At 48.0% G+C, this 24883-nt stretch overlaps 1 protein-coding gene across 1 annotated transcript in view; it reads right to left on the reverse strand.

The window, feature by feature from the left end:
* The window catches only part of LOC112250772 (melanopsin-A-like), an 89429-nt gene that overhangs the window by 22045 nt on the left and 42501 nt on the right, over positions 1-24883 (reverse strand). The window contains exons 4-6 of the mRNA XM_024421231.2: positions 11021-11224; positions 4982-5153; positions 4644-4808 (exon numbers count right to left, since the gene is read on the reverse strand). Of these exons, the coding sequence (XP_024276999.1) occupies positions 4644-4808; positions 4982-5153; positions 11021-11224 (541 nt within the window). The remainder of the gene's footprint in view (positions 1-4643; positions 4809-4981; positions 5154-11020; positions 11225-24883) is intronic.

Consider the following 24883-nt stretch of genomic DNA (forward strand, 5'->3'; position numbering starts at 1 on the left):
GTCTGAGCAGGGCGATAAGGTGGAAGCACTGCTTGCATAGTTGGTGGATGTCTTTGCACCACGAGACAAAGAATGCCAGAGAACCAGTCTAGTCCACCACTCTATCGATACTGGCAACAATCCGTTTGCGGCCCCATCACGTGCCACTGGCGAAAAGAGAGATAGCGAAGCAGAAGATCCGGGAGATGGCTGAGACAGGGTTCATCAAGCCATCCAACAGCCCTTGGGCAGCCCCTGTAGTTCTTGTCATTGAAGAAGGACGGCTCATGGTGCTTCTGTGCAGACTACAGGCAGCTGAACCATGTGACCAGGAAGGATTCCTATCCCCTCCCGGCCCCTGAAGCCAGGCCGAAGACCACCTTCTCAATTGGACAAGGACTGTGGCAGTTCACCGTGATGCCCTTCGGGCTCTGCAACGCTCCACCAACCTTCGAGCGTCTTACGGAGCAAGTGCCGGTCACAATCCCCTGCAACAGGTGTGTGGTCTACCTGAATAACCTCCTTGTGCATGCCGTATGGATCTCTGGCAAATCTGAGTGAGGAACTACTTTCCATTCAGCACGCAATATTCAAGCTCCACCCCAAGAAGTGTTATCGGGGCAGACTGAGTTGCAACTGATCCAGCCAAGTTGGTGGCAGTTCAGCACTGGCCGAACCATTAGGATCTCTCTGAATTAAGAAGCTGTGTTGGCCTAGCTTCTTACTACCAGAGGTTCATCAAGGACTTTGCAACAGTAGCCAGCCCTCTACACCGCATTACAAACAAGGATCAGCGGTTCGACTGGCATGATGACTGCGTGGCAGTATTCGTAAACTGCGTCAGGCCCTTTTCAATTCTCCAGTTCTGGCATACCCCAAACCCCAGCACCCATTTATTGTGGACACAGATGCCCGCAATGTGGGCATTGGGGCCATTCTTTTGCTGGCCGGATGGGGAACGGGTGGTGGCCTTCTACAGTCAAAGCCTCAACCATACTGAGCGCAACAACTGTGTCACACGGCGAGAGTTGTTGGCTGTGGTCAATGCACCATAATTTCCAATCCTACCTCTACGGGACCCAGTTCCTCCTCTGTACGGACCATGCCTCACTCACCTGGCTCTTCAACTTCTGAGAACCACAGGCGAGGTGGCTCACTGGTTAGAAGAGGCACAGGAGTATGACTACCAGATGCAGCACCGGGCTGGTCGTATCCACACAAACACTAATGCGTTGTCTCGCCGGTCATGTGAAGAGCAAGACTGCAAGCACTGCCCACACTTGGAACAAAGGAGGGTTTCCTGCCCGCAGCGGTGGCAATTCAAGAAGCAGACTGAAGCTCAGCACCCTTGGAGGGCTGGAATGACCAAGACCTGAAGAGGGAGCAGGAAGGTGTCCAGGTGTCCAGGTGTTAGCAACTGTCCAGGGCTGGTTGGTGCTCAGCCAGCAGCCTGCCTGGAACAGAGTCTTACCCCTGTCGCCCGAAACCATGGCCTACTACTCCCAGTGGGACAACATTGCCATTCACAAAGGGGTGTTGTTTTCGAAGATGAATGGAACAAACACACAACACAACTCTGTGGTGTGGCAGTTGCTGGTGCCTTATTCCATGTGTGCCCATGACCTCAGAGCTGTTCACTGGATTGGTGTGGGGAGGCTACTTCGGGTACACAAAGACCCTCTAACTCCTCCAAAGGAAAGTCTACTGGGCTGGCTGCCGCCAAGACACGGAACAGTATGTGCATGTCTATGACACCTGTATGCGCATATGCCCTGTTGCAGCAAAATCAGGTGGGGGGCCCCCATGGGGCAGGTTGGTGTGGAATCCTGGGTCCTTTTCCCGTGGCAGAGGCAGGCAATCGATACGTACTTGTGTCCGTTGACTATTTTACCAAGTGGCCAGAGGCCTACGCGCCCCCCGACCAGGGCACCACAACCACTGCCAACAAGCTGGTGGAGGAGATGTTCTGCCAGTATGGAGTACCGCAAGAACTCCACAGTGATCTGGGATGGCATTTTGAAGCTAAGGTGTTGGCGATATGGACTTTGGTGATACAGCTGGCCACTCTCACCTTCAATGACCAGAAAGACTGGGACCGACATCTGCCATTGGTCTTGTGGGCCTATCATTCAGCAGTGCAGGTGTTCACTGGATGCACCCCAGCAGTTCTGATGTTTGACTGAAAACTACGAACTCCAGTAGATTAGCCCTTTGGAAGACCCCCTTGAGTACCTCCACCACCTTCAGCAGCGCCTGGAAACAGCCCACGACTTTGCACGGCATCGCTTGACAGAAGCAGGGGTAAAGCAGAAGAAGGTATACAACACCCTCTGTCGAGGTCAGCCTTTCCAGACTGCCCAAAAAGTGTGGGTATACAGCCCCCGGCGCAAGCGTGGTCTGAGCCCAAAACAAATGAGTCACTGGGAAGGCCCATGCATGGTTCCGGAGCGACTTTCTGACATGGTGTATCGCAGCCAGCTTTGAACTCATGGACGAGTGATGGTCCTCTATCAGGATCGTCTGGCGCCTTACCAACCTCATACACCTCATGAAGTGGAAAGAGACGGTGAGATGTCGGTTACTCCTCACAGCCCTGGACCATTGGACAACGCAGCGGTTTCCTCACATGAGGGGCAAGGTCAGAATGGGACACCCCTTCGGCCACCAGGGTGCTGCTGCCGCAGGCTCCCGTCTCAAGGTCAGGATGGCAACCCCACGGCAATCACAACGCAGCCACTGAAGACCCTTTGTCCAGGTTTCAGGACTTTGTGTTGGATTTCGGGGTTGTCAGGGATGACTAACCCTTAGGAGGGGGAAATGTAGCGGCAGCAGCCTATTAGACTGCAGCTAGCGACAGTAACGAGCTGCAAAAAACACTCAAACTGGACAGTTTTCTCTCCATCTCGTCATTCAAAGACCAATCATTGACACACTTACTCTTACTGACGTGATGTATTGTTGTTTCTATCTTCTTGCCCTTTGTGCTGTTGTCTGTGCCCAATCATGTCTGTACCATGTTTTGTGCTGCTATAATGTTGTGCTGCTGCCATGTCGTGTTGCTACCGTGTTGTTGTCATGTTCTGTTGCTACCATGTTGTGTTGTTATGTGTTGCTGCCATGCTGTGATGTTGTCTTGAGTCTCACTTTATGTAGTGTTGCGGTGTCTCTCTTGTCGTGATGTGTGTTTTGTCCTACATTTTATTTTAAATGATCCCAGCCCCTGTCCCCAAAAGAGGCCTTTTGGTAGGCCATCATTATAAATAGGAATTTGTTATTAACTGACTTGCCTAGTTAATTTAAAAAAAAGAGGATCTGGAGGTGTGGCTTGTTGGAGGCGTGGCCTTGGGTTAGCTCTCTTTGGACAAACCGTGGGTGAAAGTGTCATTCTAGTTAATTGATTATGTTGTACTCTCTTACTAAGCACTAAGCTTTTATGCTGTCAGTTCTGTAGATGCAATATGACTGATATACAGTGGGGCAAAAAAGTATTTAGTCAGCCACCAATTGTGCAAGTTCTCCCACTTAAAAAGATGAGAGAGGCCTGTAAAATCACATTGTAGGATTTTTAATGAATTTATTTGCAAATTATGGTGGAAAATAAGTATTTGGTCAATAACATAAGTTTAAGGTTTTCACACACTGTTGCTGGTATTTTGGCCCATTCCTCCATGCAGATCTCCTCTAGAGCAGTGATGTTTTGGGGCTGTTGCTGGGCAACACAGACTTTCAACTCCCTCCAAAGATGTTCTATGGGGTTGAGATCTGGAGACTGGCTAGGCCACTCCAGGACCTTGAAATGCTTCTTACGAAGCCACTCCTTCGTTGCCCGGGCGGTGTGTTTGGGATCATTGTCATGCTGAAAGACCCAGCCACGTTTCATCTTCAATGCCCTTGCTGATGGTAGGCTTTGTTACTTTGGTCCCAGCTCTCTGCAGGTCATTCACTAGGTCCCCTGTGTGATTCTGGGATTTTTGCTCACCGTTCTTGTGATCATTTTGACCCCACGGGGTGAGAACTTGCGTGGAGCCCCAGATCGAGGGAGATTATCAGTGGTCTTGTATGTCTTCCATTTCCTAATAATTGCGCCCACCGTTGATTTCTTCAAACCAAGCTGCTTACCTATTGCAGATTCAGTCTTCCCAGCCTGGTGCAGGTCTACAATTTTGTTTCTGGTGTCCTTTGACTGCTCTTTGGTCTTGGCCATAGTGGAGTTTGGAATGTGACAGTATGAGGTTCTGGACAGGTGTCTTTTAGACTGATAACAAGGTCAAACAGGTGCCATTAATACAGGTAACGAGTGGAGGACAGAGGAGCCTCTTAAAGACGAAGTTACAGGTCTGTGAGAGCCAGAGATATTGCTTGTTTGTAGGTGACCAAATAGTTATTTCCCACCATCATTTGCAAATAAAATACATAAAAAATCCTACAATGTGATTTTCTGGATTTTTTTTTCTAATTTTGTCTGTCATAGTTGAAGTGATGAAACCTATGATGAAAATTACAGGCCTCTCTCATCTTTTTAAGTGGGAGAACTTGCACAATTGGTGGCTGACTAAATACTTTTTTGCCCCACTGTAAGTGCATGTGATACCAAATAGCTTTCTAGATTTCCATTAAGACAGTCCCTGTTTTGTTAAAATACAGTACCTCTCAAAAGCACTCACCCTGCAAATGCAGTCAGGGCCACAACAGAGTATGGGGACCAAGAGATTACATAGAGGAGGATGACTATCAGAGCAATCTTAGCCATCTTCCACTCATTCTTCAGCCGACGGAAACTCTTAATTGAGTCTCTGGTGCTCCCATTGCAATTGATCTTGGTTACAGCCCTATGAGACAACCACACACACATAAAAATAAATGTGAAATGTGAGAAATTGGAAATGTTTCAGAGAATCCAATTTCAGTAACTTACAACACACTTTCTTAATTCAATTTAATTTAATTGGACACACGTTCAGTGTTATCTCTAGAGCAGCTCTCTTGTATCCAATCCACTTACCTGTTAGTTGTACGTATGGCTCTGAAGATGAAGAAGTAGCAGTACATGATGACGATGAGGGGGATGAAGAAGACAAAGGTGAAGAGCAGCATGGTGTAGGCACGCACTGATGGGGTAAAGGTCACATAGTCCCATGAACAGGAGGTCAACAGGCCCTCTGGAACATAGGCGCCTGGGGGAGGTAAAGGGGGGCGGGGGGTAAGGGAGAAAGGGGTAGAGAAAGGAGGAAAAGAGAGATGGAAGAGGATGGTAAAGGGAGAGGATGGGGAAGAAGTGCGAAAGTGGTAGAGAAAGGAGGAAAAGAGAGATGGGACATAGAAAGGGGGAAAAGGGCAGAAAATAAGTTGTGGGATACGACATTGTCAAAACCTTTCTTCTTCAATACAACTTCTAAGTCGTCTACAAGTTGTCCTTCAAGCGTCATCTATTGAAGCCCTGCTATGGTAAAACTGTCAGAGTGCCAGGGAAAGTTAAGGATACTTACATCAATTGGAAGACGCAGGAACAACAAAGCTTGCATCAAGGAAGCACTTCTGGTGATCTAAACGCTCTGTACGATCAAAGCCTCAAAGTGAATAATGGTGCAGTTTTGTTTAGCGGAGCAATGTCTGGGGTGGCATGCTTACACGCAGACTCCAGCCACAGACGGCTGCAGGGTGTAGGCAGGCCATGATCTGCTACCTCTCTCCCCAAATCACCTCCACCCTCCACACTGTCTGAGTTAGTGTGTCGCTCTTAAGGCCCTTTCCAGCATGTCACCCATTAGCGTGCTAGACAGAATAGTGTTGTCAATTTGGAGCTCCTGGATCAATTTGTTATTTGCCAGAGATTTGCACAGTCATGGGGTGTGAGTCATTCTGAGTACAGTATACTGTAAGGCCAGGCCAATGTGAGGCTTATGAGGGGCCCATTCCAGCCAGTTCGCCCGCTATTTTCATTCTCTTTCTTCTCACTGAGAGATCTCAGGCAGCTCAGCATATCTGATCCAATGCCCAAATCCTCATGCTTAAACTAAGCTACTGCAGACTGGAGTTCAAAGAGAGAACACAGAGCCAGGGGTAGCACTCTCTCCTGCTGTCTTTCTCTCTCTCCTGCTGTCTTTCTCGCTCTCCTGCAGTTCTTTCTCTCTCTCCTGCTGTCTTTCTCTCTCTCCTGCGGTTCTTTCTCTCTCTCCTGCTGTCTTTCTCTCTCTCCTGCGGTTCTTTCTCTCTCTCCTGCTGTCTTTCTCTCTCTCATGCGGTTCTCTCTCTCTCCTGCTGTCTTTCTCTCTCTCGCCATCTTTCTCTCTCTCCTGCTGTCTTTCTCTTTCTCCTGCTGTCTTTCTCTTTCTCCTGCTGTCTTTCTCTCTCTCTCGCCATCTTTCTCTCTCCTGCTGTCTTTCTCTCTCTCCTGCTGTCTTTCTCTTTCTCCTGCTGTCTTTCTCTTTCTCCTGCTGTCTTTCTCTCTCTCGCCATCTTTCTCTCTCTCCTGCTGTCTTTCTCTTTCGCCTGCTGTCTTTCTCTCTCTCCTGCTGTCTTTCTCTCTCTCTCTTTCTCTCTCTCGCCGTCTTTCTCTCTCTCGCCGTCTTTCTCTCTCTCGCCATCTTTCTCTCTCTCCTGCTGTCTTTCTCTCTCTACTACCGTCATTCTCTTTCTCTCTGTCCTGCGGCCTTTCTCTCTCTGCTGCTGTCTTTCTCTCTCTCTCTTATGCTGTCTTTCTCTCTCTCTTATGCTGTCTTTCTCTCTCTCCTGATGTCTTTCTCTCTCTGCTGCAGTCTTTCTCTCTCTCCGGCAGTCTTTCTCTCTCTCCTGCCGTCTTTCTCTCTCTCTTTCTCTGCCGTCTTTGTCTTTGTCTCCTGCTGTCTTTCTCTCTCTCATGCGGTTCTCTCTCTCTCCTGCTGTCTTTCTCTCTCCTGCCGTCTTTCTCTCTCTCCTCCGTCTTTCTCTCTCTCCTGCCGACTTTCTCTCTCTCCTGCCGTCTTTCTCTCTCTGCTGCCGTCTTTCTCTCTCTGCTGCCGTCTTTCTCGCTCTCCTGCTGTCTTTCTCGCTCTCCTGCGGTCTCTCTCTCTCTCCTGCTGTCTTTCTCTCTCCTGCCGTCTTTCTCTCTCTCCTGCCGTCTTTCTCTCTCTGCTGCCGTCTTTCTCTCTCTCCTGGCGTCTTTCTCTCTCTCCTGCCGTCTCTCTCTCTCCTGCCGTCTTTCTCTCTCTCCTGCCGTCTTTCTCTCTCTCCTGCCGTCTCTCTCTCTCCTGCGGTCTTTCTCTCTCTCTTTGTCTTTCTCTGTCTCTTACTGTCTCTCTCTCTTGCTGTCTTTCTCTCTCTTGCTGTCTTTCTCCCTCTCCTGCTGTCTTTCTCTCTCTGCTGCTGTCTTTCTCTCTCTGCTGCTGTCTTTCTCTCTCTGCTGCTGTCTTTCTCTCTCTGCTGCTTTCTCTCTCTGCTGTCTTTCTCTCTCTCTGCTGCTGTCTTTCTCTCTCTGCTGCTGTCTTTCTCTCTCTCTTTCTCTCTCTCCTGCTGATGTCTTTCTCTCTCTCTTCTGCTGTCTTTCTCTCTCTCCTGCTGTCTTTCTCTCTCTCTGCCGTTTTCTCTCTCTCCTGCCAGTCTTTCTCTCTCTCCTGCCGTCTTTCTCTCTCTCCTGCCGTCTTTCTCTCTCTCCTGCTTTCTCTCTCTGTCTTTCTCTCTCTCCTTTCCGTCTTTCTCTCTCTGCTGCTGTCTTTTCTCCTTCTCTGCTGTCTGTCTTTCTCTCTCTCTGCTGCTGTCTTTCTCTCTCTGCTGATGTCTTTCTCTCTCTCCTGCTGTCTTTCTCTCTCTCCTGTCTTTCTCTCTCTCTGCTGTCTTTCTCTCTCTCCTGCTGTCTTTCTCTCTCTCCTGCTGTCTTTCTCTCTCTCCTGCTGTCTTTCTCTCTCTGCTGCTATTTTCTCTCTCTCTGCTGCTGTCTCTCTCTCTCTCTCTGCTGTCTTTCTCTCTCTCTCTCTCCTGCTCTCTTTCTCTCTCTCCTGCTGTCTTTCTCTTTCTTTCTCTGCTGTCTTTCTCTCTCTCTTGCTGTCGTTTTCTCTCTCTCTTGCTTTCTCTCTCTACTCCATCATTCTCTTTCTCTCTGTCTTTCTCTCTCCTGCCGTCTTTCTCTCTCTCCTGCCGTCTTTCTCTCTCTCCTGCCGTCTTTCTCTCTCTGCTGCCGTCTTTCTCTCTCTGCTCTTTGCTCTCTCTCCTGCTGTCTTTCTCTCTCCTGCTCTCCTGCTGTCTTTCTCTCTCTCTGAGCCGTCTTTCTCTCTCTCTCTGCCGTCTTTCTCTCTCTCCTGCCGTCTTTCTCTCTCTCTCTCCTGCGTCTTTCTCTCTCTCCTGCCGTCTTTCTCTCTCTCCTGCCGTCTTTCTCTCTCTGCCTTTCTCTCTCTCCTCTTTCTCTCTCTCCTGTCTTTCTCTCTCCTGGTCTTTCTCTCTCTCCTGCCGTCTTTCTCTCTCTCCTGTCTTTCTCTCTCTCCTGTCTTTCTCTCTCTCCTGCCGTCTTTCTCTCTCTCCTGCCGTCTTTCTCTCTCTCCTCTTTCCGTCTTTCTCTCTCTCCTGCCGTCTTTCTCTCTCTCCTGCTGCCTCTCTCTCCTGTCTCTCTCTCTCTGCTGCTTCTTTCTCTCTCTTGCCGTCTTTCTCTGCTCTCTTCTCTCTCTGCTGCTGTCTTTCTCTCTCTGCTGTCTTTCTCCTCTCCTGTCTTTCTCTCTCTGCTGCTGTCTTTCTCTCTCTCCTGCTGTCTTCTCTTTCTCTCTCTGCTATCTTTTGCTGTCTCTTTCTCTGCTGCTGTCTCTCTCTCTTTTCTCTCTCTCCTGCTGTCTTTCTCTGCTGCTGTCTCTCTCTCTCTCTCTCCTGCTCTTTCTCTCTCTGTCTTTCTCTCTCTCCTGCTGTCTTTCTCTTTCTGCTGCTGTCTTTCTCTTCTCTCTGCTCTTTCTGTCTTTCTCTCTCTCTGCCGTCTTTCTCTCTCCTGCCGTCTTTCTCTCTCTCCTGCCGTCTTTCTCTCTCTCTCTGCTGCCGTCTTTCTCTCTCTGCTGCCGTCTTTCTCTCTCCTGCTGTCTTTCTCGCTCTCCTGTCTTTCTTTCTCTCTCCTGCTGCTGTCTTTCTCTCTCTCTCTTTCTCTCTCTGCTGTCTTTCTCTCTCTCTTTTCTCTCTCCCTGCCGTCTTTCTTCTCTCCTGCCGTCTTTCTCTCTCTCCTCTTTCTCTCTCTCATGCCGTCTTTCTCTCTCTCTTTCTCTCTCTGCTGTCTTTCTCTCTCCTCTCTGCCTGGTCTTTCTCTCTCTCCTGCTGTCTTTCTCTCTCTCTGCTGTCTTTCTCTCTCTCTTGCTGTTTTTCTCTCTCTGCTGCTGTCTGTCTCTCTCTCCTGCTGTTTTTCTCTCTCCCCTGTTGTCTTTCTTTCTTTCCTACTGTCTTTCTCTCTCTCCTGCGGTCATACTCTCTCTCCTGCTGTCTTTCTCTCTCTCCTGCCGTCTTTCTCTCTCTGCTACCGTCTTTCTCTCTCTGCTGCCGTCTTTATCTCTCTGCTGCAGTCTTTCTCTCTCTCCTGCTGTCTTTCTCTCTCTCTTTGTCTTTCTCTGTCTCTTACTGTCTCTCTCTCTTGCTGTCTTTCTCTCTCTTGCTGTCTTTCTCTCTCTTGCTGTCTTTCTCCCTCTCCTGCTGTCTTTCTCTCTCTGCTGCTGTCTTTCTCTCTCTGCTGCTGTTTTTCTCTCTCTGCTGCTGTCTTTCTCTCTCTGCTGCTGTCTTTCTCTCTCTGCTTTTCTTTCTGTCTTTCTCTCTCTGCTGTCTGTCTTTCTCTCTCTGCTGCTGTCTTTCTCTCTCTCTGCTGTCTTTCTCTCTGCTGCTGTCTCCTCTCCTGCTGTCTTTCTCTCTCTCCTGTCTTTCTCTCTCTCCTGCTGTCTTTCTCTCTCTCTCCTGCCTCTCCTGTCTTTCTCTGTCTCCTCTCTCTGCTGTCTTTCTCTCTCTTTCTCTGCTCTCTTTCTCTCTCTCCTGCTGTCTTTCTCTCTCTGCTGCTGTTTTCTCTCTGCTGCTGTCTTTCTCTCTCTCTCTCTCCTGCTGTCTTTCTCTCTCTCTCTGCTCTCTTTCTCTCTCTCCTGCTGTCTTTCTCTTTCTCCTGCTGTCTTTCTCTCTCTCTTGCTGTCGTTCTCTCTCTCCTGCCGTTTTTCTCTCTCTCCTGCTGTCTTTCTCTCTCTCCTGCCGTCTTTCTCTCTCTCCTGCCGTCTTTCTCTCTCTCCTGCCGTCTTTCTCTCTCTCCTCCTGCCGTCTTTCTCTCTCTCTGCCGTCTTTCTCTCTCTCCTGCCTTTCTCTCTCTCCTGTCTTTCTCTCTCTCCTGCCGCCTCTCTCTCTCCTGCCGTCTTTCTCTCTCTCTCCTGCGGTATTTCTCTCTCTTGCTGTCTTTCTCTGCTGCTCTTCTTCTCTCTCTGCTGCTGTCTTTCTCTCTCTGCTGATGTCTTTCTTTCTCTGCTGCTGTCTTTCTCTCTCTCTTGCTGTTTTTCTCCCTCTGCTGCTGTCTGTCTCTCTCTCCTGCTGTTTTTCTCTCTCCCCTGTTATCTTTCTCTCTTTCCTACTGTCTTTCTCGCTCTGCTGCTATCTTTCTCTCTCTCCTGCCGTTTTTCTCACTCTGCTGCTGTCTTTCTCTCTCTGCTGCTGTCTTTCTCTCTCTCTCTCTCTTGCTGTCTTTCTCTCTCTCTCTTGCTGTCTTTCTCTCTCTCTCTCTTGCTGTCTTTCTCTCTCTCTCTTGCTGTCTTTCTCTCGCATATATAGCACATGGGGATGTATGAAACGTACTCCTCATCCTGAAATGTTCCCACTTGCGCCAGCGAACAGCTAGCTTTTCACATGGTGCCCACTGGTAAGACGCTTCAGGAGGGTGGTCACTTGTTCTAGCAAGGCAGAGGTTGTGAGTTTGCGCCAGGTATGGGCCGTATCATCCTTTACACACATACTGACACAATCACGACTCTTCCATACAGTGTATACAGCCCTGGCATCCTACAACCTCATCCCAAGCTTGGCTCATGACCCAGGATTATTCTCCCTCTCCCTCTCCCTCTCCCTCCGTTTGTGGACTTACTCCAGCCAAAGAAAGGGGGCAGGCTCCATCCCAACGAGTAGACCCAGGCAGCCATGAGGACGAGCTGGGCTCGTTTCTTGGACAGCACCCCGATGGAGGCCAGTGGACGTGTAATCACAAAGTAGCGGTCCACTGCTATCACCATCAGAGTGATCATAGAGCAGATCCCAAATAGAGCCCCACAGAACGCATATAGCTCACAGCCTAGAGGACACAGAGACAGCACAGTTAATTACTGAGGTACGAGAGAGTCAGAGTACAGTTAATGACTGAGAGAAAAATAGAAAGGGTGGGTGAAAGAGGGTGAAAGAGAAACAGCATGTCGGTTGGTGTGTTGTAATGCCCCCTGTGGGTGATAGTCCACTCCATAGCCTGGATAATGATCCAGAACCAGGTCAAACAGAAGGACTGCCTGCAGAGACAGTGGGAGCTGCAGGGGGTAATACTGACCTTATCTCAGATTCACACCCAACACCCACCCTGCTGTGACACCCACCCACCTCCACTTTGCACAGAGCTGAACATATACCGCAAACAAAGCCCCAATGTCTCACAGAATATAGACATTGTGCAACATACTGTATATATGTATAGAACTATAGACCACCCCACAGCTGTATTAATACAAATCATACACGCCATAGGTCATGCCTTCCCTTACCTTGTGCTGTATGGCAGTAGCTTAGGCTGTTGTTACACACCTTCCCTGGGGTTATGCCTTGTGCTGTATGGCAGTAGCTTAGGCTGTTGTTACACACCTTCCCTGGGGTTATACCTTGTGCTGTATGGCAGTAGCTTAGGCTGTTGTTACACACCTTCCCTGGGGTTATACCTTGTGCTGTATGGCAGTAGCTTAGGCTGTTGTTACACACCTTCCCTGGGGTTATACCTTGTGCTGTATGGCAGTAGCTTAGGCTGTTGTTACACACCTTCCCTGGGGTTATGCCTTGTGCTGTATGGCAGTAGCTTAGGCTGTTGTTACTCACCTTCACTGGTGAGTTATGCCAGGGAAGATATAGACGGCTGAATTTACTGGGCTGTATAGGGTTTAACAATGGCAGAAGTGGGAACACATGATAAGTACAGCTCTGGTTCTGGCTTTACCAGGGTGATTTTGCAACTATGGGAACTTTTCGCATGTCTTATTTTGGAGAAAAAAATGTTTTTCTTGAAAAATACTTTTATCAACATAAATACTTTTGTCTTTTTATCAGGAACCATAAATGTGGTATTGGCTGTGAAAATGTTATTCAATAATACATGTAATTGACTCCCTTTCCCCCAATACACCTTCTGCAGGTGTCATTACCATCATATAATAAAACATTCCATTTTAGTTTGAAACTTAATCACAAACACAATGGGATTTGGGATAATTTGGTTTGTCTGCCTATAGGATTTGGTAATACAACATTTGGAAATAATTATTTGAATTCCTTATTGCATGAATATTCAATTTCTTGTTGAACAATGCAATTACCTGTTGAAAATGGTATGTATGTCAACATTTTAAGTAGTTATATGGAGAACAAGTAAGTGCTTTACACCTGAAGAAGACACAAGTGTGATATCTAGACCGTCATTGTAAATAATAATTTGTTCTTAACGGACTTGCCTAATAAAATAAAAATTCAACATAAAAATGAAAAATAAAATAATTGAATGTAATGGAAACAAATATGCAATTATTGTGGTGGTAATGACTGTGTGGCGGTAATGACTAGGTAATGGTAAAATGCATTACTTGTTAATAATAACTGGGTAAAAAAATCACAACATTTCCTTAAAATTAACCTTACAAATAGCAGTATTGGGTGATTTGGAATGCCATAGTGTCACGCCCCGACCTTAGAATTCTTTGTTTTCTTTTTTATTTTGGTTAGGTCAGGGTGTGACATGGGTGATTATATGTTTTTTGTCCTGTCTAGGGTTTTTGTATGTTTATGGGGTTGTCACCAGTCTAGGGGTTTTGTATGTCTATAGCGGCCAAGATTGGTAACCATAGAGTATTTTGTGGGTGATTATCTATGTCTATGTGTTAGTTGCCTGTGTCAGCACTATATTTAGCTTCACATTCGTTTTTGTAGTTTGTTCAAGTGTTTCTTCGTCTTCATTAAAATAAGATGTATTCATCTCACGCTGCGCTTTGGTCTCCTCCATTCAACGAACGTGACACATAGTCAGTCAATACATGATATAATAATACTGGTAGGAAAAGTTTTCATCTTTAGCTCACAATCTGTGGATACTATACGATTAGAAAGGTTCAAAACGTATGTAAAACATCACAGCACAATTGAAATATATATGGCACATGGAAACCAAACGAGGGTGGTCTATGGTGATAGCAGGGATGGGCTGAGAGTGGCTGAGGGTTGGGATTAAAGAGTTTATGTTTGGTAAAGTATTATTGTTATGTGATTGCTTTATATAAAAATACCATGTATGTCAAATGTGTATGTAAAATGCGTGTATATGTAGCAGGAAAGCTGTAAAAAATAAAATAAAACAGAAGATATTGGGTGAATGGGTTAAAAAAAATATATACAGTGCCTTGCGAAAGTATTCGGCCCCCTTGAACTTTGCGACCTTTTGCCACATTTCAGGCTTCAAACATAAAGATATAAAACTGTATTTTTTTGTGAAGAATCAACAACAAGTGGGACACAATCATGAAGTGGAACGACATTTATTGGATATTTCAAACTTTTTTAACAAATCAAAAACTGAAAAATTGGGTGTGCAAAATTATTCAGCCCCCTTAAGTTAATACTTTGTAGCGCCACCTTTTGCTGCGATTACAGCTGTAAGTCGCTTGGGGTATGTCTCTATCAGTTTTGCACATCGAGAGACTGACATTTTTTACCATTCCTCCTTGCAAAACAGCTCGAGCTCAGTGAGGTTGGATGGAGAGCATTTGTGAACAGCAGTTTTCAGTTCTTTCCACAGATTCTCGATTGGATTCAGGTCTGGACTTTGACTTGGCAATTCTAACACCTGGATATGTTTATTTTTGAACCATTCCATTGTAGATTTTGCTTTATGTTTTGGATCATTGTCTTGTTGGAAGACAAATCTCCATCCCAGTCTCAGGTCTTTTGCAGACTCCATCAGGTTTTCTTCCAGAATGGTCCTGTATTTGGCTCCATCCATCTTCCCATCAATTTTAACCATCTTCCCTGTCCCTGCTGAAGAAAAGCAGGCCCAAACCATGATGCTGCCACCACCATGTTTGACAGTGGGGATGGTGTGTTCAGGGTGATGAGCTGTGTTGCTTCTACGCCAAACATAACGTTTTGCATTGTTGCCAAAAAGTTCAATTTTGGTTTCATCTGACCAGAGCACCTTCTTCCACATGTTTGGTGTGTCTCCCAGGTGGCTTGTGGCAAACTTTAAACAACACTTTTTATGGATATCTTTAAGAAATGGCTTTCTTCTTGCCACTCTTCCATAAAGGCCAGATTTGTGCAATATACGACTGATTGTTGTCCTATGGACAGAGTCTCCCACCTCAGCTGTAGATCTCTGCAGTTCATCCAGAGTGATCATGGGCCTCTTGGCTGCATCTCTGATCAGTCTTCTCCTTGTATGAGCTGAAAGTTTAGAGGGACGGCCAGGTCTTGGTAGATTGACAGTGGTCTGATACTCCTTCCATTTCAATATTATCACTTGCACAGTGCTCCTTGGGATGTTTAAAGCTTGGGAAATCTTTTTGTATCCAAATCCGGCTTTAAACTTCTTCACAACAGTATCTCGGACCTGCCTGGTGTGTTCCTTGTTCTTCATGATGCTCTCTGCGCTTTTAATGGACCTGTGAGACTATCACAGTGCAGGTGCATTTATACGGAGACTTGATTACACACAGGTGGATTGTATTTATCATCATTAGTCATTTAGGTCAACATTGGATCATTCAGAGATCCTCACTGAACTTCTGGAGAGAGTTTGCTGCTGTCACGCCCTGGTCTAAGTATTTTGTGTTTTTCTTCATGTATTGGGTCAGGCCAGGGTGTGGCATGGGGTTTTTGTATTGTGGTGTGTTTTGTCTTGGGGTTTTGGTGTGTATGTATTGGGATTGTAGCTAGTGGTGTTATCTAGCAAGGTCTATGGCTGTCTGGAGTGGTTCTCAATCAGAGGCAGGTGTTTATCGTTGTCTCTGATTGGGAACCATATTTAGGCAGCCATATTCTTTGAGTTTGTCGTGGGTGATTGTCCTTAGTGTCCTTGTTCCTGTCTATGTGTTAGGTTACACAAGTATAGGCTGTTTCGGTTTTCGTTACGTTTATTGTTTTTGTAGTGTTTGTTATTTGATTCGTGTTTTACGTTCGTTATTAAATATGGATCGCAATCTACACGCTGCAGTTTGGTCCGACTCTCCTTCACACCTAGAAAACCGTAACAGCTGCACTGAAAGTAAAGGGGCTGAATAATTTTGCATGCCCAATTTTTCAGTTTTTGATTTGTTAAAAAAGTTTGAAATATCCAATAAATGTCGTTCCACTTCATGATTGTGTCCCACTTGTCGTTGATTCTTCACAAAAAAATACAGTTTTATATCTTTATGTTTGAAGCCTGAAATGTGGCAAAAGGTCGCAAAGTTCAAGGGGGCCGAATACTTTCGCAAGGCACTGTATATATAATAACTGGGTAGACATGTATGATTGATTTCTACCAAGACAGTGAAATATTAAGTGATAAGCAGTATTGAGCAGGGGTATACCCTTCTTATGCAATGGTTCTACAAAATGTTGTTACTTGTGATGGTAATGACAGTGATGGTGATGATAATTTGTTACTTTTTTGGATTTAACTGCAAGGCCAAAAGGTTTATTTAGTTAATATGATCAGTTATCATTTGATAAACTCCACAATCACAACAGAATGAGATGTATTTTTTCAAATAGAGAACAATATAGGTGAGTTATGCTGTTACGGTAATGACACAGTTTTTGTGTCTTGATGTGTAAAGTGTTGAAAAAGCACTATAATTGATCACTTTGATTGGTGTGATGGTAATTACGCAATACTGTGAGACAACGGTACTTCATAGAAAATAATATATTTAATGTTAGATCAGATCCCATCCAATATGCCCCTTTTTGTTACGTTACAGCCTTATTCTAGAAGTTTTTTTCTCCCTCATCAATCATAATTTTGCTATGAGACTCAGGTGCATCCTGTTTCCATTGATCATCCTTGAGATGTTTCTACAACTTGATGGAGTCCACCTGTGGTAAATTCAATTGATTGGACATGATTTGGAAAGACACACACCTGTCTATATAAGGTCCCGCAGTTGACAGTGCATGTCAGAGCAAAAACCAAGCCATGAGGTCGATGGAAATGGCCGTAGAGCTCCGAGACAGGATTGTGTCGAAGCACAGATCTGGGGAAGGTTACCAAAACATTTCTGCAGCATTGAAGTTCCCGAAGAACACAGTGTCCTCCATCATTCTTAAATGGAAGTAGTTTGGAACCATCAAGACTCTTCCTAGAGCTGGCTGCCTGGCCAAACGGACCAATCGGGGGAGAAGGGCCTTGGTCAGGGATGTGAACAAGAACCTGATGGTCACTCTGACAGAGCTATAGAGTTCCTCTGTGGAGATGGGATAAACTTCCAGAAGGACAACCATCTCTGCAGCACTTCACCAATCAGGCCTTTATGGTAGAGTGGCGGAAGCCGCTCCTCAGTAAAAGGCACATGACAGCCCGCTTGAAGTTTGCCAAAAGGCACCTAAAGGATTCTCAGACCATGAGAAACAAGATTCTCTGGTCAGGGAGAGGGGAAAATGAATGGACAACAATCCTTGATGACAACCTGCTCCATAGCGCTCAGCACCTCAGACTGGGGCGAAGGTTCACATTCCAACAGGACAATGACTCTAAGCACACATCCAAGACAACTAAGGAGTGGCTTCGGGACAAGTCTTGACTGGCACCAGCCAGAGCCCGGACTTGAACCTGATCGAACATCTCTGGAGAGACCTGAAAAAGCTGTGCAGCGACGCTCCCCATCTAACCTGACAGAGCTTGAGAGGATCTGCAGACAAGAATGGGAGAAACTCCCCAAATACAGGTGTGCCAAGCTTGTAGCGTCATACCCAAGAAGACTCGAGGCTGTAATCACTACCAAAGAGTCTTCAACAAAGTACTGAGTAAACAGTCTGAATTTTGCAAAAATGTCTAAACCTGTTTTTGCTTTGTCATTATTGTCACACCCTGATCTGTTTCACCTGTCTTCGTGCTTTTCTTCACCCCCCTCCAGGTGTCGCCCATCTTCCCAATTATCCCCTGGGTACTTATGCCTGTGTACTGTTTGTCTGTTTCCAGTTCATCTTGTTTGTCAAGTCAACCAGTGTTTTCACAGCTCCTGCTTTTCCACAGTCTCTCTTTTTCTCGCCCTACTGGTTTTGACCTTTGCCTGTCCTGACTCTGAGCCCGCCTGCCTGACCACTCTGTCTGACCTGAGCCTGCCTTCCTGTACCTTTTGTCCCACTACTCTCGATTATTGACCCTTGCCTGCCTTGACCTGTCGTTTGCCTGCCCCTGTTGCTGTTATAAACATTGTTATTTCAACACAGTCTGCATGTGGGTCTTACCTGAAACGTGATAATTATGGGGTGTGTAGATTGAGTGGGAAAAAACAATTGAATCCCTTTTATAATAAGGCTGTAACAAAATGTGGACATTTTTCAATCTCTTACCAGATTGATCAACCACACATTTAATTACAGGCAGCGATATTAACTGCATTTTTGGATCCTTATATGGATAGGCTTCCTGTTCGCCCCACCCCTTCACTGAATTCCTCCACTGTGTTGCATTATTTAATTGGAACAATGAAACGTGTTGATGTTTGGAGATTACAACACCCTACGGGAATAAGGATGATTATTTCTTCTCACATGTGCATAAATCATGAACAGACTCTAAAGTCACCTCTAACAAGTAACGTTACCATAATATCATTTATGATCACAGTTCCGTTTCATTATAAAAAATGGATTTTGGCAGAACAAAGCCTCAATTCAGTTTGTGATTTAATGAACAATTTCACCAACAAACAGCCAATTTAATTACAGACTATATGTCCCAGAATGACAGTGCTGATGTATCCTACTCCACTTTGTGAGAGGCATTTAATGCGTGGGCATATAATATCATGAGGCTACCATGAAAAAATGTAGGCAGAGAAGATTATTAGAAAGCGAGGAACTGCTCCCGGTGCTTGATAGAGTTTATATGGAAGCGCCCTTATCTTCCAAGTTGAATTACTTAATAAAACTCCAATATGAATACAATAATATTCTCTCTAATCAATTAAACACAACGCAATTAAAGATGAGACAAAAACACTTGACGGTGACAAGCCGGATAAACTACTGGCGTGCCAGCTGAGAGGTATTCGGGCCAAATCTAGTACAGGAGCTGTTACTACGGACCCAAAATAAATAAATGCATGTTTCACAAAGTTTTATCAAGACCTCTACACGTAAGACTACTGTAGATACCACGCAAATGTCTGATTTCCTCCGTTCCCTACCTAAATTACTCGCTGCTGCTCAACGGGAATGAAATGCAGAGAGAACTTTAGAAGAGGTTGTCTCCACAGTAGTTCCTTCCCTAAAGGTGAAGTGCATGGCTTTGATGGATTTGGTTTAAGAGTTTTACAAAGCACATTCAGAAAAGGTTACTCTTATGTTGAGGTTATTTAAATACTCTATTGAAACTCGCAGACTCCCATAGTCTTTATTCTCTGCCAATACAGTGCCTTGCAAAAGTATTCATCCCCCTTGGCGTTTTTCCTATTTTGTGGCATTACAACCTGTAATTTAAATGGATTTTTATTTGGATTTCATGTAATGGACATATACAAAATAGTCAAAATTGGTGAAGTGAAATAAAAATAAAAATAAACTTGTTTACATTTTTTAAATTTAAATTCAACAGAAAAGTGGTGCATGCATACAGTATGTATTCACCCCCTTTGCTATGAAGCCCCTAAATAAGATCTGGTGCAACCAATTACCTTCAGAAGTCACATAATTAGTTAAATAAAGTCCACCTGTGTGAAATCTAAGTGTCACAGATCTGTCACATGATCTCAGTATATATACACCTGTTCTGAAAGGCCCCATTGTCACGCCTTGGTCTTAGTATTTTGTGTTGTCTTTAATTATTTGTTCAGGCCAGGGTGTGACATGGGTTTATTGTGTTGTTGTATTGGGGTTTTTGTAGGCATTGGGATTGTGGCTGATTAGGGGTGTGTCTAGCATAGGCTTGGTTGCCTGAGGCGGTTCTCAATCAGAGTCAGGTGATTCTCGTTGTCTCTGATTGGGAACCATATTTAGGTAGCCTGGGTTTCACTGTGTGTTTGTGGGTGATTGTTCCTGTCTCTGTGTAGTGTTCCCCAGATAGGCTGTAATTAGGTTTTCACGTTTCGTTTGTTGTTTTTGTATTTATTTAGTTATTTCATGTATTGCTATTTTTTAATTAAAGAACATGAGTAACCACCACGCTGCATTTCGGTCCGACTCTCCTTCAACAGACAAACGCCGTTACAGAATCACCCACCACACCCGGACCAAGTGGCGTGGTAACAGGCAGCGACAGCAGAATCAGCGAAAGGAGGAATGGACATGGGAAGACGTTTTGGATGGCAAAGGTTGTTACACTTGGGAGGAGATACTGGCTGGAAGAGATCGCCTCCCATGGGAACAGGTGGAGGCACTTAGGAGAGCAGAGGCAGCCGGAGATAAGAGCCGACGATACGAGGGAACACGGTTGGCAAGGAAGCCCGAAAAGCAGCCCCAAAATTTATTGGGGGGCTCAGGGAGAGAGTGGCAGAGTCAGGAGTCAGACCTGAGCTAACTCTCCCTGTTAATCGTGAGGAGCAGCGATCAAAGGACTTCTGGACTTGGGAAGAGATATTGGACGGAAAAGGACCATGGGCACAGCCTGGTGAATATCGACGCCCCAAAGAAGAACTGGAGGCGGCGAGAGCGGAGAGGCGCTGGTATTAAGAGGCAGCACGGCGACGCGGATGGAAGCCTGAGAGTCACCTCCAAAAATGTATTGGGGGGGCTCACAGGGAGTATGGCGATGCCAGGTAGGAGACCTGCGCAAACTCCCTGTGCTTACCGGGGGGCTAGAAAGACCGGGCAGGCACCGTGTTATGCTATGGAGCACACGGTGTCTCCAGTGCGGGTGCATAGCCCGGTGCGGTACATACCAGCTCTTCGTATTGGCCGGGCTAGAGTGGGCATCGAGCCAGGTAAAGTTGGGCAGGCTCGGTGCTCAAGAGCTCCAGTGCGCCTGCACGGTCCGGTCTATCCAGAGCCACCTCCACACACCAGTCCTCCGGTGGCAGCTCCCCGCACCAGGCTTCCTGTGCATGTCCTCTACCCAGTGCCAGCACCACGCACCAGGCCTTCAGTGCGCCTGTTCAGCGCAGCCAGAGCCTTCCTCCTCTACAGTGCTGCCGGAGCCTCCCGCCTGTTCAGCGCAGCCAGAGCCTTCCTCCTCTACAGCGCTGCCGGAGCCTCCCGCCTGTTCAGCGCTGCCAGAGCCTTTCTCCTCTCCAGCGCTGCCGGAGTCTCCCGCCTGTCTAGCGCTATCAGAGCCTTTCTCCTTTCTAGCGCTGCAGGAGCCTCCCGCCTGTTCAGCGCAGCCAGAGCCTTTCTCCTCTACAGCGCTGCCGGAGCCTCCCGCCTGTTCAGCACAGCCAGAGCCTTCCTCCTCTACAGCGCTGCCGGAGCCTCCCGCCTGTTCAGCGCAGCCAGATCCTTCCTCCTTTACAGCGCTGTTGGAGTCTCCTGCCTGTTCAGCGCAGCCAGAGCTGCCAGCCTGCATGGAGCAGCCAGAGCTGCCAGTCTGCATGGAGCAGCCAGAGCTGCCAGTCTGCATGGAGCAGCCAGAGCTGCCAGTCAGCCAGACTCTTCCAGATCTGCCAGTCAACCAGACTCTTCCAGATCTGCCAGTCAACCAGACTCTTCCAGATCTGCCAGTCAACCAGACTCTTCCAGATCTGCCAGTCAACCAGACTCTTCCAGATCTGCCAGTCAACCAGACTCTTCCAGATCTGCCAGTCAACCAGACTCTTCCAGATCTGCCAGTCAACCAGACTCTTCCAGATCCGCCAGCCAGCCAGGATCTGCCGGAGCAAACTACCTGCCTGAGCTTCCTCTCAGTCCCGAGCTGCCCCTCAGTCCCGAGCTGCCCCTCAGTCCCGAGCTGCCCCTCAGTCCCGAGCTTCCCTTCCCTCAGTCCCGAGCTTCCCTCAGTCCCGAGCTTCTACCTCAGTCCCGAGCTGCCCCTCAGTCCAGTGGGGTCCTTGGTGAGGGTTATTAGGCCTAGGTCGGCGGCGAGGGTCGCCAATCAAAGGACGCGTTACAGGGGGACTAAGACTTGGTTGGAGTGGGGTCCACGTCCCCGAGCCGGAGCCGCCACCATGGACAGACGCCCACCCGGACCCTCCCTATGGTTTTGAGGTGCGTCCGGGAGTCCGCACCTTGGGGGGTTCTGTCACGCCTTGGTCTTAGTATTTTGTGTTTTCTTTAATTATTTGTTCAGGCCAGGGTGTGACATGGGTTTATTGTGTTGTTGTATTGGGGTTTTTGTAGGCATTGGGATTGTGGCTGATTAGGGGTGTGTCTAGCATAGGCTTGGTTGCCTGAGGCGGTTCTCAATCAGAGTCAGGTGATTCTCGTTGTCTCTGATTGGGAACCATATTTAGGTAGCCTGGGTTTCACTGTGTGTTTGTGGGTGATTGTTCCTGTCTCTGTGTAGTGTTCCCCAGATAGGCTGTAATTAGGTTTTCACGTTTCGTTTGTTGTTTTTGTATTTATTTAGTTATTTCATGTATTGCTATTTTTTAATTAAAGAACATGAGTAACCACCACGCTGCATTTCGGTCCGACTCTCCTTCAACAGACAAACGCCGTTACAGAATCACCCACCACACCCGGACCAAGTGGCGTGGTAACAGGCAGCGACAGCAGAATCAGCGAAAGGAGGAATGGACATGGGAAGACGTTTTGGATGGCAAGGTTGTTACACTTGGGAGGAGATACTGGCTGGAAGAGATCGCCTCCCATGGGAACAGGTGGAGGCACTTAGGAGAGCAGAGGCAGCCGGAGATAAGAGCCGACGATACGAGGGAACACGGTTGGCAAGGAAGCCCGAAAAGCAGCCCCAAAATTTATTGGGGGGCTCAGGGAGAGAGTGGCAGAGTCAGGAGTCAGACCTGAGCTAACTCTCCCTGTTAATCGTGAGGAGCAGCGATCAAAGGACTTCTGGACTTGGGAAGAGATATTGGACGGAAAAGGACCATGGGCACAGCCTGGTGAATATCGACGCCCCAAAGAAGAACTGGAGGCGGCGAGAGCGGAGAGGCGCTGGTATTAAGAGGCAGCACGGCGACGCGGATGGAAGCCTGAGAGTCACCTCCAAAAATGTATTGGGGGGGCTCACAGGGAGTATGGCGATGCCAGGTAGGAGACCTGCGCAAACTCCCTGTGCTTACCGGGGGGCTAGAAAGACCGGGCAGGCACCGTGTTATGCTATGGAGCACACGGTGTCTCCAGTGCGGGTGCATAGCCCGGTGCGGTACATACCAGCTCTTCGTATTGGCCGGGCTAGAGTGGGCATCGAGCCAGGTAAAGTTGGGCAGGCTCGGTGCTCAAGAGCTCCAGTGCGCCTGCACGGTCCGGTCTATCCAGAGCCACCTCCACACACCAGTCCTCCGGTGGCAGCTCCCCGCACCAGGCTTCCTGTGCATGTCCTCTACCCAGTGCCAGCACCACGCACCAGGCCTTCAGTGCGCCTGTTCAGCGCAGCCAGAGCCTTCCTCCTCTACAGTGCTGCCGGAGCCTCCCGCCTGTTCAGCGCAGCCAGAGCCTTCCTCCTCTACAGCGCTGCCGGAGCCTCCCGCCTGTTCAGCGCTGCCAGAGCCTTTCTCCTCTCCAGCGCTGCCGGAGTCTCCCGCCTGTCTAGCGCTATCAGAGCCTTTCTCCTTTCTAGGGCTGCCGGAGCCTCCCGCCTGTTCAGCGCAGCCAGAGCCTTTCTCCTCTACAGCGCTGCCGGAGCCTCCCGCCTGTTCAGCACAGCCAGAGCCTTCCTCCTCTACAGCGCTGCCGGAGCCTCCCGCCTGTTCAGCGCAGCCAGAGCCTTCCTCCTTTACAGCGCTGTTGGAGTCTCCTGCCTGTTCAGCGCAGCCAGAGCTGCCAGCCTGCATGGAGCAGCCAGAGCTGCCAGTCTGCATGGAGCAGCCAGAGCTGCCAGTCAGCCAGACTCTTCCAGATCTGCCAGTCAGCCAGACTCTTCCAGATCTGCCAGTCAACCAGACTCTTCCAGATCTGCCAGTCAACCAGACTCTTCCAGATCTGCCAGTCAACCAGACTCTTCCAGATCTGCCAGTCAACCAGACTCTTCCAGATCTGCCAGTCAACCAGTCTCTTCCAGATCTGCCAGTCAACCAGACTCTTCCAGATCTGCCAGTCAACCAGACTCTTCCAGATCCGCCAGCCAGCCAGGATCTGCCGGAGCAAACTACCTGCCTGAGCTTCCTCTCAGTCCCGAGCTGCCCCTCAGTCCCGAGCTGCCCCTCAGTCCCGAGCTGCCCCTCAGTCCCGAGCTTCCCCTCAGTCCCGAGCTTCCCCTCAGTCCCGAGCTTCTACCTCAGTCCCGAGCTGCCCCTCAGTCCAGTGGGGTCCTTGGTGAGGGTTATTAGGCCTAGGTCGGCGGCGAGGGTCGCCAATCAAAGGACGCGTTACAGGGGACTAAGACTTGGTTGGAGTGGGGTCCACGTCCCGAGCCGGAGCCGCCACCATGGACAGACGCCCACCCGGACCCTCCCTATGGTTTTGAGGTGCGTCCGGGAGTCCGCACCTTGGGGGTTCTGTCACGCCTTGGTCTTAGTATTTTGTGTTTTCTTTAATTATTTGTTCAGGCCAGGGTGTGACATGGGTTTATTGTGTTGTTGTATTGGGGTTTTTGTAGGCATTGGGATTGTGGCTGATTAGGGGTGTGTCTAGCATAGGCTTGGCTGCCTGAGGCGGTTCTCAATCAGAGTCAGGTGATTCTCGTTGTCTCTGATTGGGAACCATATTTAGGTAGCCTGGGTTTCACTGTGTGTTTGTGGGTGATTGTTCCTGTCTCTGTGTAGTGTTCCCCAGATAGGCTGTAATTAGGTTTTCATGTTTCGTTTGTTGTTTTTGTATTTATTTAGTTATTTCATGTATTGCTATTTTTAATTAAAGAACATGAGTAACCACCACGCTGCATTTCGGTCCGACTCTCCTTCAACAGACAAACGCCGTTACAGAATCACCCACCACACCCGGACCAAGTGGCGTGGTAACAGGCAGCGACAGCAGAATCAGCGAAAGGAGGAATGGACATGGGAAGACGTTTTGGATGGCAAAGGTTGTTACACTTGGGAGGAGATACTGGCTGGAAGAGATCGCCTCCCATGGGAACAGGTGGAGGCACTTAGGAGAGCAGAGGCAGCCGGAGATAAGAGCCGACGATACGAGGGAACACGGTTGGCAAGGAAGCCCGAAAAGCAGCCCCAAAAATGTATTGGGGGCTCAGGGAGAGAGTGGCAGAGTCAGGAGTCAGACCTGAGCTAACTCTCCCTGTTAATCGTGAGGAGCAGCGATCAAAGGACTTCTGGACTTGGGAAGAGATATTGGACGGAAAGGACCATGGGCACAGCCTGGTGAATATCGACGCCCCAAAGAAGAACTGGAGGCGGCGAGAGCGGAGAGGCGCTGGTATTAAGAGGCAGCACGGCGACGCGGATGGAAGCCTGAGAGTCACCTCCAAAAATGTATTGGGGGGGCTCACAGGGAGTATGGCGAT

The sequence above is a fragment of the Oncorhynchus tshawytscha genome, linkage group LG01, assembly GCF_018296145.1.
Source record: "Oncorhynchus tshawytscha isolate Ot180627B linkage group LG01, Otsh_v2.0, whole genome shotgun sequence".
Classification (NCBI taxonomy): domain Eukaryota; kingdom Metazoa; phylum Chordata; class Actinopteri; order Salmoniformes; family Salmonidae; genus Oncorhynchus; species Oncorhynchus tshawytscha.